This window comes from Salmo trutta, chromosome 31, assembly GCF_901001165.1.
Source record: "Salmo trutta chromosome 31, fSalTru1.1, whole genome shotgun sequence".
NCBI classification, from domain to species: domain Eukaryota; kingdom Metazoa; phylum Chordata; class Actinopteri; order Salmoniformes; family Salmonidae; genus Salmo; species Salmo trutta.
The window spans coordinates 20,538,393-20,550,465 of NC_042987.1; the positions used below are offsets into that span (position 1 = coordinate 20,538,393).

General features: G+C 43.4%; 1 protein-coding gene across 5 annotated transcripts in view; it reads right to left on the reverse strand.

Annotated features, from left to right (window-relative positions):
- The window catches only part of LOC115169733 (disks large-associated protein 1-like), a 124,009-nt gene that overhangs the window by 16,795 nt on the left and 95,141 nt on the right, over positions 1-12,073 (reverse strand). For 4 of the 5 annotated variants that reach the window (XM_029725644.1, XM_029725643.1, XM_029725640.1 and 1 more), the window contains exons 4-6: positions 11,635-11,861; positions 6,235-6,430; positions 4,516-4,753 (exon numbers count right to left, since the gene is read on the reverse strand). In XM_029725644.1, coding sequence (XP_029581504.1) covers positions 4,516-4,753; positions 6,235-6,430; positions 11,635-11,861 — 661 coding nt within the window. The remainder of the gene's footprint in view (positions 1-4,515; positions 4,754-6,234; positions 6,431-11,634; positions 11,862-12,073) is intronic. The other variant, XM_029725645.1, reaches the window with a different exon arrangement.

Below are 12,073 nucleotides of genomic sequence, written 5' to 3' on the forward strand. Positions count from 1 at the left end.
AAGGGGATTTTCTTCAGATCCATTAACCACATTTGAGAAATTAGTGCCATTTCCAAGCCTATTACACACATCAGCTCAGATTTAAAATGTTCTGTATATAACAATGATTTAATATACCAGGGAGAGACGATTATGTTCCTCATGCTGGACTGGACCAGGCAAGCAGCCATGTTTTGACCATAGCACCAATAAAAGTCAGATCTCCTCTCAAAGAGATACAGCGGTGATAAGCCTCAGGCTCAGCTCTACTTCTGCTGCTTAGAGCATCCTCAGGCTTAGTGCTGCTATGATTGTGTGTTGTATGTTTTGGGAGTCAGGTGAACATACTGTGATGCTGTGGAGAGAGTCTTTTTTGACATTGACCTTTGCTGGTATGTGCTGCCCTGACAGTGTTGGTACAGTAGATCAATGTGCGTTGTGAAAGTGATAAACACAGACCTGTGGTGCTCTTGAGCATCTCCATAGTGGTGGTGGTGTGAATTATAGGCAATCCAGCGGAGACATTGACCTTTATTGGTCTATGCCACGCTGACAGTAGCGTTTGTTTTTGCTCTTGAGGGTCTAATCGTGGTGGTGGTTAGAGAAGACACTTCCATTTGCTACAGTGGTATGATAGAGCAGTGCGTGTTTTGACTCGCCAGACAAACAGAGCAACAGATCAAATCAAATTGTATTGGTCACAAACACATATTTAGCAGATGTTATTGAGGGTCTAGCTCCAACAGTGCAGTAGTATCTAACAGTAGTATCTAACAAATCCCAACAATACACACAAATCTAAAGTAAAAGAATGTAATTATGAAATATATAAATATTAGGACGAGCAATGTCGGAGTGGCATTGACTAAAATACAGTATATACATACTGCTTTACTCATTTCATATGTAAACGTTATTAAAGTGACTAGTGTTCCATTATTTAAGTGGCCAGTGATTCCATGTCTATGTATATAGGGCAGCAGCCTCTAAGGTGCAGGGTTGAGTAACCGGGTGGTAGCCGGCTAGTGATGGCTATTTAACAGTCTGATGGCCTTGAGATAGAAACTGTTTTTCAGTCTCTCGGTCCAAGCTTTGATGCACCTGTACTGACCTCACCTTCTGGATGAGAGCGGGGTGAACAGGCCGTGGCTCGGGTGGTTGATGTCCTTGATGATCTTTTTGGCCTTCCTGTGACATCGGGTGCCCCCGGTGATGCATTGGGCAGACCGCACCACCCTCTGGAGAGCCCTGCAATTGCGTGCAGTGCAATTGCCATACCAGGCAGGTGATACAGCATCTGTAAAAGTTTGTGAGGGTCTTAGGGGCCAAGCCAAATTTCTTCAGCCTCCTGAGGTTGAAGAGATGCTGTTGCGCCTTCTTCACCACACTGTCTGTGTGGGTGGACCATTTCAGATCATCGGTGATGTGTACGCCGAGGAACTTGAAGCTTTTCACCTTCTCTACTGTGGTCACGTCAATGTGGATAGGAGAGTGCTCTCTCTGCTGTTTCCTGAAGTCCACGATCATTTTGTTGAAGTTGAGGGAGAGGTTATTTTCCTGGCACCACTCCGTCAGGGCCCTCACCTCCTCCCTGGAGGCTGTCTCGTCATTGTTGGTAATCAGGCCTCCAACTGTTGTGTCATCTGCAAACTTGATGATTATGTTGGAGGAATGTTTGGCCATACATTCATGGGTGAACAGGGATTACAGGAGGGGGCTGAGCACGCACCCTTGTGGGGCCGCTGTGTTGAGGATCAGCGAAGTGGAGGTGTTTCCTACCTTCACCACCTGGGGGCGGCCCGTCAGGAAGTCCAGGACCCAGTTGCACAGGGCAAGGTTCAGACCCAGGGCCCCGAGCTTAATGATGAGCTTGGAGGGTACTATACTGTTGAAGGCTGAGCTATAGTCAATGAACAGCATTCTTACATAGGTATTCCTCTTGTCCAGATGGGATAGGGCAGTGTGCAGTGCGATGGCATCGTAGGTGGATCTATTGGGGCGGTGTGCAAATTGAAGTGGGTCTAGGGTGTCAGGTAAGGTAGAGGTGATATGATCCTTATCTAGCCTCTCAAAGCACTTCATGATGACAGAAGTGAGTGCTATGGGGCAATACTCATTTAGTTCAGTTACCTTTGCTTTCTTGGGTACAGGAACAATGGTGGAAATATTGAAGTGGGGACAGCAGACTGGGATAGGGAGAGATTGAATATGTCCGTAAACACTCCAGCCAGCTGGTCTGTGCATGCTCTGAGGACGTGGCTAGAGATGCCGTCCTGGACGGCAGCCTTGCGAGGGTTAACATGTTTAAATGTCTTACTCACATTTGCCAAGGAGAACGAGAGCCCACAGTCATTGAGAGCGAGCCACATCAGTGGCACTGTGTTATCCTCAAAGCGGGAGAAGAACGTGTTTAGCTTGTGCGGGAGCAAGACGTCGGTGTCCGCGATGTGGCTGGTTATCCTTTGTAATCCGTGATTATCTATATACCCTGCCACATACGTCTCGTGTCTGAGCTGTTGAATTGCAACTCCACTTTATCTCTGTACTCACATTTTGTCTGTTTGATTGCCTTATAGAGGGAATAACTACACTGTTTGTATTCAACCATATTCCCAGTCACCTTGTCATGGTTAAATGCGGTGGTTTATGCTTTCAGTTTTGCACGAATGCTGCCATCTATCCACGGTTTCTGATTTGGGTAGGTTTTAATAGTCACAGTGGGAACAACATCCGCTATACACTTCCTGATGAACTCAGTCAACGTGTTCGTGTTTACGTCGATGTTGTTCAACCTGGAACATATCCCAGTCCGCGTGATCAAAACAATCTTGAAGCACGGATTCCGATTGGTCAGACTAGCATTGAATAGACCTTAGCAAGTTTACTTCCTGTTTGAGTTTCTGCCTATAGGAAAGGATGAACAAAATGGAGTCATAATTTGATTTGCCGAAGGGAGGGCAGGGGAGGGCCTTGTTGGCATCCCGGAAGTTGTAGTAGCAGTGGTCGAGTGTTTTAGCAGCGCGAGTACTAGTCAATGTCTTGATAGAACTTTGGTAGCGTTTTCCTCAAATTTGCTTTGTTAAAATCCCCAGTTACAATAAATGCGGCCTCAGGATATGTGGTTTCCAGTTTGCACAAAGTCCAGTGTAGTTCTTTGAGGGCCGCCGTGGTATAACCGAAGAGAATTATCTTGGGAGTTAATACGGTCGTTATTTGATTGTGAGGTACTCTAGGTCGGATGAACAAAAGGACTTGAGTTTCTGTACGTTATCACAATCACACCATGAGTAGTTAATCATGAAACATACAACACGCCTTTTTTCTTCCCGGGGAGTTCTTTATTCCTGTCTGTGCAATGTGCTGAGAACCCAGCTGGCTGTATGGACGGGATCAGTATATCCGGAGAGCCATGATTCCGTGAAACTGAGTACCGTAATTTCCGGACTATTGAGCGCACCTGAATATAAGCCGCACCCACTGAATTTAAAAAAAAAGATTATTTTGAACATAAATAAGCCGCACATGTCTATAAGCCGCAGGTGCCTACCGGTACATTGAAACAAATTAACTTTACACAGGCTTTAACGAAACACGGCTTGTAACAAAAATAAATAGGCTTTAACGAAACATGGCTTGTAACAAAAAATAAAAAATTAGCAGTAAGCTTTAGTTGTCTTTTTGCACTGAGTCAATTCCTTACTCTGCTGTTTCCAACGTCTTATCATCGACTCATTAAGACCAAGCTCCCATGCAGCAGCTCTATTTCCTTTTCCAACAGCCAGATCAATCGCCTTCAACTTGAAAGCTGCATCATATGCATTTCTCCGTGTCTTTGCCATGATGAGGGTGACAAAATGACTACCGTAATCAGAATGATGGGAAGTTTGAGAGCGCTCAATTTAATCTAAACAGTAAACAAAAAAGTTTTTGACCTTAAGTTTCATGCCGCCAAAAAACTGAGCACGTCACAGAATGGGTTTTAAAAAAAATAAAAAATTGAAAGCAGGAAAAATCCATATATTAGCCGCGTCATTGTTTAAGCCGCGAGGTCCAAAGCGTGGGAAAAAAGCGGCTTATAGTCCAGAATTTACGGTATGTTACAGTCCCTGATGTCGCTCTAGAAGGAGATCCTCACAGACTGAACATTAGCGAGTAATATACTTGGCAACGATGGATGGTGTGCACGCCTCCTGAGTCGGACTAGAAGTCCACTCCGAATACCTCTTCTCTGCCGGTGGCATTTTGGAGCAGCCTCTGGGATAAGTTCAACTGCCCTGGGGGGTACGAACAAAGGATCCAATTCGGGAAAGGCGCATTCCTGGTCGTAATCCTGGTTACCGCCGCTCTGATATCCAAAAGTTCTGTCATAACAAAAAACCTTCTGGGCTAATAATGTAAGAAATAACACACAAAAACACTAAATACTGCAAAGTTGCTTATGAGCTACAAGCAGAGCTTCCATGTCTGTCAGCGCCATCTTGCCAGACTGACCTGTGACTAATCCGTGTGTATTGTAAGAGTGATTAACCGACTGACCTGTGCTGCTCTGGATGGTCCTGACAGTGGTGGTGGTCCTGGGGGGTGAGGCAGGCAGCAGGGACGTCCCCTCATCCTCGGAGCAGCCCTGGTCCATGGCCCTCACATAGCTGTGGCTACGCATGCGGAAGCAGCTCGGCATGGGCATGTCCAACGCATCCATGGCCTGCGACTCCATCTCGCTGAACATCTGCTCACACACCTGCTCTATCTGCCCGTTCACCTCCACCTCACTCACCTGCAAGGGGACGGGGATTGGGGGATGATGGGGGAGAGAGGGGGTACAGCACAACCAGATATCAAAATATCAGTATACTAATCCTAAACTGGGAAACGCGCCATAGAATAGCCACTTACCTAAAGTTTAATAGCCGTTAACATTCAACGCTGAGGGGCAGAGTAAACATATCTGGAATCATTAGGAGAAGTAAAGGGAGAAAACCACAACAGAAGAAGAGGAACCACAAAATAGCAGTAACAAGAGGAGGAAGAGTCGGAGGGAATGGGAGAGTGAGGGTCAATGTTAATTGGAGAACAAGCAAGTGCAGTGCCAAGAGATTGTTTGGGATGAGGAGGTGGCTTCATTCAGGGTCTAAAACAGAGTTGGGCATTCCCTTCTCAATTTGTCTTTCCTCAAATCCTGGCATACTCTCTCCTCGACTGCATTTCAAAAAACATTGGAGGAAAAGGTCAGAGGGGAGTAACCTTGGATCTTCAAGAAAAGACAAATTGAGAAAAAGCCCTAGTCTATGAGGGTGAGGGGGTCTTGCAGTGGATCAGAGCAGAAACAGAGAGGATCATGGGAGATGCAGGGGATGGGCCTGACAGTACGTAAGACATGTACCAGTGCATCTAAGATGGTTCAATAACATACTGTAGGTTTAGGTGGGATAAGGAGGGTTTGGATACAGTCTAAAGCATACCACTCCTACACAAAAAGATGAGAGCTTGAGGCGCTTTTGGCAAGACTAATGCTGAGATGTTTTGTAATTCCATCTGATTTTCACTGATAACTGAGGGAGGGTATTAAAGAAGAAACAGTTGGTGAATACTGATCCTTTATCCAAATATTTATTGCATTTTAGTTTGGGAGATGATTGTTCAGTGAGTTATATTTGTAATTCCAGACATGAAAAGCAAAGAACATAAGGTGACTGATTTTGGGTGACTTGTTTACTCAGAAATGTAATGTCCTTGGAATAGTTGAACATCAATAAGAATATGGTACAATACTTTGATTATCATCTTTGAATCAATCTTAAAATGATTATTTAGCTGAGAGTTAACATGTAGTAATGTGCATGACATACAGTACATTATGGAAGTCATATGATAATGGTTCATTTTTTATTATAATTTATTCTGTTATGCTATCTTTGAAATACTATGAAACAATTCACAACCGGCTTTAGAAGGCAGTGGGCTAGGATTGTTATACTGGTTGTAAGGCAGACAACCGGTGCATTTATCCTATATCAAAACTAGTCAGAATTTTAAATGATAAATGGAACAGTAGTTTAATTTTTCTTCTCCTCTTTAGGTTGACTCTTGATGGTTGAGGGCTGAACATTGACATTGGTTTGAAATAAAATTCATCTCGTCGCTGGAGAGATGAATTTGAGTTAATGGCTGATTGGACTGGACTTTGACTGGACGTGACTTTCCTCCCTTGCACAGACGTAGCACCAGAGGTGGTGACGTAATGCCGGGAGCACCAACCTGGCTGATGGTGCTCATTGCCCTCATGTAACTCTCGTTTCGCGAGCGGTATTGGGGTGAGGAGAGCAGCGCTTTGGGGTCCAGGAGCCCTTTGGGGTCCAGGGTGTCCAGGCTCCTATTGATGGAAACTTCACTCACCGCCCGCAGATAGCTGTGGCTCCGGATCTGCAGCTTCGGAGAGTGTTCGTTGGAGATCCTGCCAATGAAGACAAGTCAACAGAGTTCAAACAGGTGTTAATAATATTGGCCTCCTGTCGTTAGCCTGATCCCAGATCTGTTTGTACCATCTTCCCAACTCTTTGTCACTCATTGTGAGTTTGTGTGACATTAAGATGGCAAGATTGCACAATCAGGCTACTCTGATGTCATGGGCTCTCATAAATGTGGACGTCATTGATGCATGTTAGTTATAGTCTGATTCACTGTGATCAGCAGTCAAAGGTATGGTGCAGTAGTTATGTCTGATGGACAGATCAAAGGGAGACGTTTCTGGAGCACTGGCAAGTTGTACCAGTGTCATAATTATAGTTTCATGAATCACAGCAACAGACTGGAACATTGTATGAAACAAACATTTTTTTAACACTAAGAATGTTTCTTTAACACGATGGGCTATATTTTAAAAAACCTAACACAATGGTAAAGCTAAGTGCAGGCAGTAGGCTATAGATTCAGCGGTGTGTCAGACATATTTTTGCTATTTTCACTATTACAATTAACGGCGCACTTGCTGGTATTGGTGCGAAAAGGCTGGGTTTTGATGAATAACCAAGTTGTGTGTGTGTGTTGAGGCTTGGCCCCTCACCGGCCAATCACAACATGCTCCATGGCGAAATACTGTATGTGGTAGCTTTAAGTTGTGTATTGACGTAATTTTATCTATTGCCCTGGAATCAACTCCAATTATAATGTTAGTCCATTAGTTTGTTAAATGGCTTACAGAATTAAAATAACAATATGTAGACCTATCTTTGCTAAATACGTTAACTTGAATCCATTTGCAGTCCACATTGTTCTAAGTAATTTCATGGCTTCAACAGCATTTACACTGATATATGGGCTAGGCATACTGTAAATTGGATTATGTCAGACCAAAAACATGCCAAACATTGTCAATAAGCAAGATTAAATTAATTATTGATAAGGCCCAAAAAGAGAACAAACAATTCTAAAAAGTCTAAAAACAAAACAACAACTTGTTGAAATTGGCTATGTCACACTTACAGGCACCATCATTTATCCCTGTGGGCATAAAATATTTAAACAGCACAGACTATGAAGGGTTTTACACACATCCAAACTTCTCAGTAGCTGGACCAGATCCAATATAAAGAGAAAGGGAGAACGTCCACTCACCTTTATACTGCTCCCAAATAGGCCTATTTTATGAACATAATCGGAAACATCTTACAGATCTGATCGCATTCACACATCTCCAGAAGTTCCATAAAACCAGGAAGGTGAATCATTCTAAGTTTGGTTGTAATACAATGTAACGAAAAACAAGCTGTTTAAAAATACAACAATAAATAAATGTAATGGTATCATAAAATGGCCAGGATAAAAAAAGACAGGCATTGCTGTTGAACCAGCCTTCATTATAGTAGGCCTAAGGGAGTGCTTGGGTTTTGAACAGATGGAACGTAAAACAAGCAATTTTTACAGGTTACAGATAACTTCTAAATACAAGGTTCATCAGTATTCACCGAGGTACTCATCTCTCGTTTCATGTTGGGCATGGACACGTAGCCTACATCATGGAGGGGGTTTTACGCACGTCCAAAACGGGACCTGCATGGATAAAATAATGTGGGCCTGCCTACAATGCATAGATAAAGAGTGAATGTCAGCTCACTGTTTTACTCCTCTCAAACTTCAGATTTTAATAAAGCTTTGGTGATTAAGATTTATTTCCAAGCGGTCTCAGGAGCCAAACCCTTTATCGACAGTCGACAACTTTGAGATTGCATTGGGCAGACAAAAAAAAGCCTTCATTGAGAGGATGGGAGGCTATGCACCAAAAGCACTTTAGGCTACTCTTGTGTCATGTGCATATGGGCAGTGTGCGTCACGGCTGAATAGGCTGCGTTTCCGCTGTCAAAATTCATGCCATAACCAGCTTTTGGTTGGTCTTAAATATCCCTATCAGCGCTGCCTGAAATTAACACTTAGAATCATGTTTTTAAGGACACGCCTAAAATATTTCCACCCTGCCCATCTGAGCGAAAGCGAGCTAATATAAGACAGCTTAATTGCCGAACCTGGCGTTAGGGCTGGAAAATGTCAGAGCGCCAGTTTTTACAGACGAAATTGCAAATTAACGTCCGTTTGACACTAGCGCCGCCTCAACACCAGTGTCTCATTTTCACCATCAAACAAAATCAAACCAGGTGAAATTAGATCGTAACAATGTGTCTGATCCCCTCGCATCAAGACGGGCATGCTCAGTGCACGTCACGTTCACATCAGATTTGCTTAAACCTCAATCTGAGAAGTTAAATACGTCCAACGAATCTCTTGATTGATTGACTTGATGTTTGTCCACTCTGCTCCTTGCATGCATTATAATATGCATGGTTTAAAAATAGACCCTGGTTACAGCTGCAAAGCACTACCTCCATTATACACTCTCCCATAAAGCAGGTCGAGCCAGCCAGCGACTACAGTGCTGAGGAGAAACAGCTAAATTCACTTAAGGCCACCCACGCAACACTCTAAGCAGCAGCAGTGAGGGAAGCCAAGCAGACAAGACAGCTAGGACAGTGCTGGGTTTGGTTGGCACTTGAGAAAGTCTGTCTAAACTCTGTCTGCTCTGCTGCTGCAGCATGGTTCGTTCGGTTCAGAAACTTCTACTGAAACTCCACTGTGGTCCAAAAGCCTTCTGGGAGCTGGACTCCGAATCCAGCAGAACAAAAGAAATTGAAAAAGTTAGGACCTAAAGTGCTTGAAGGGCCAAGCTGTGGCTTCCTCAGTGTTTGGTTCTTAAGGGGTTTGGTTATGCATGACGTCACTTCTGTAAAATAAGCCAAAATGTTTCTGCTTCAATCAGAGTTGGGCTTGTGTCGTCCTTTGACATATGTGCTGCGTGCTCTCCTTCCTTTACATTAGCCACCTCTATGACATTCACTGTACTATCAATGGCATGAAATAGCACTGTGTCATAAATGGTATTGAAATCAATGTTCACAGTAGTACAGTAATTGTACACCATGTAGTAGATCTCACAATATACTTGATGTATTATAGCAAATTAAATACATAAAACACTCTGGTCATTAGCCATAAGTCTCTTGATCATTCCAAAGCAAATGATATGAGACAGCAATGGGATTCATGACGAAGCATATTTGTGTCTCTGTGGTATTATATCCCTATGACTTCTTGATTACCATTTGGTAACATGAATCATATGACTGTGGTGCATTATCTAACAAGCACTTAAGGAAAACAGGTAAACGTCAAGAATACACACGCACAAACACATAGAAATGTGGGACACGTACAAAACATTGACTGTTATCAAACATTACCATAACATTATCAATAAATAAATCCAAACCGGCCAATACAATAACTGCATCAAAATGGAAATAACATAAATGAATGACACATACCCTCTGCCTGTAATCCAAGTCAGACAAAACAGCAATGAGGTTCCATTCTGTGAGTGCAGCACTTTTAAAGAGAAGTCCCCAGGCTAATTAATGTAATTACTCACCATACCTTCTCCAGCAGTGTGGGTACTTAATTAGAGATAGAGACATGCATGGTGTGTTTCTGAGGAGAATTTAATTCATATCACTGCTGTTAGTGAAAAGTCCAGGGAGCCTAGTTACTACTGTAGGCCTATGTCATAGAGGGACAAAGAAAACAATGCCAAACTATTAAACTATCTTTCTTTGTGTAATAAGTCAACCTTGTTCTTGTTGATTGGGAAGGTGATTTATCAGTGTAGATTATCACATCATTACTCCACACAGTGAGTGTGTCAGGGATTTCTCGGAGTGGTGGTTGGAGTCAGGCGCATAGAGCAGAGGGTAAGTATCACGTCTTTTATTTCTCCGGCACAAAACGGTCACGCCAAAACAGAATGGCGCGTAATAAAGTAGACCAACCCAAAACACAGGGCAAAACAGTCCGGAGAGAAAATAAGGCGCCAGCCAGCACATCCAAATAACAAACAGTGAAATAATCCCGCACAAACCTGGGCGGGCTTAACAGGCTTAAATAAACACAAATCAAGAAACAAAACAGGGAACAGGTGCAACCAATAAGACCGAACAAACAGAAAAGGAAAAAATGATCAGCAGTGGCTAGTAGACCGGCGATGACGACTGCCGAGCGCCGCCCGAACAGGCAGGGAGCCACCTTCGGTGGGATTCGTGACAGAGTGGAGCAATAGTATTCTGCACCATGCGTTTACACAGGCAACCCAATTATGATCTTTCTTCCACTAACTGGTATTTTGACCAGTCACATCAGATCTTTAAACATCAAATCTGTTTCAGAGCTGACCTGATTGGTCAAAAGACCAATTAGTGAAAAATATATCAGAATTGGGCTGCCTGTGTAAACACAGCCCGAGGGCCTGCCAAACTGTTTCTAGCACCTAGTGGAGTTCAGAACTGGAACAAAATAACTAGGAGAGGCATAGTACACTATCAAAGGCCAAGAAGCATGCAGACCTTCAGACAAAAAGCCAATACAAGCAGAGTTCAGAACATGGATCACAGTCAGCCATGTTTTTCACTTATGTTGTCCTTCAACCAATGCCTTTAGTGAAACGTTTGTCAAAGATCCCTTTCACATTTGCATTGAGATGTTTGTGTTGCTCAGAGATTGACAGATTTGTTCATTGTGCACATTGCAATGAACCTATAAGAATAGAATTAAGATCATTAACTGAAATGTTCATTTACACAGGTGTTTTTCACTTTAGCCACTTCATGTAAAACTAGGAGAACCTTACATTCATTTCCCCTGGTGTTTGAAACGTTAACACTCTTTACTCATTGAGTGGAAAGGGATGCAGAGGGGATGTATAAGCACCAGGCTGGATTGTCTTTTGACTTGGATGCCGCTTAAATAAATTCACAAATGCGAGCTGTAAGCCCCAGATATGTCAGAGTGATACTGAAGGCTATGAGCAGCCTCTCTATATAATGGTATCAAATTATCCACCACTTGAAGGGAGTCCAAAGTACCATTAAAGCTGGAGGTTGGAGGACCTCATCCTGACACTGTTTTCTGATTTCTTCATGCTATGCTTCTACACCACTGCAGTAAACATTTCATTAGGTACATCCCATGCCCCAAAGAATGTGACATAAGAACTATGATAGTTAGTTACATTCATTTAAAGTTAGTTATTTTAAAATTAGTTAAAGAGAGGAGTCTTACTTTAAGGTGGTCATTTCAGTCAGTGATGGCTGGGTGGCTTTGAGATAGCTGGCCCGTCGACCTTGGGCCTGGATCTTTGGACACAGCTTAGGACTTTCCTCTGAGTCTCCGCTGTCTTCATCCTCTGCCATAGCCTTCACGTAGCTGCCGCTGCGCATGCGCCGACATGGGATATCGTCTGCCTTCCCCTCCAGAGGTGAGAAGCCACTCCACTCATCCTGGGGCACCTGTGGGGATAGGGAAGGTGACAACAGGGCTTCAGGCACCTCCATGGATGACTGCATGGCGCCATGTACCATCCACCTGGTCCAGTCCGGCAAACGAGGCGCCACAACAATATCCAACACAGTCAGATGCACCTCTATTTATCTCTCTGCCTCGTACTGAGCGTTGAAGGTAATAGGTAATTAAGAGACTGGTGTGAGTTCGCATGATTACA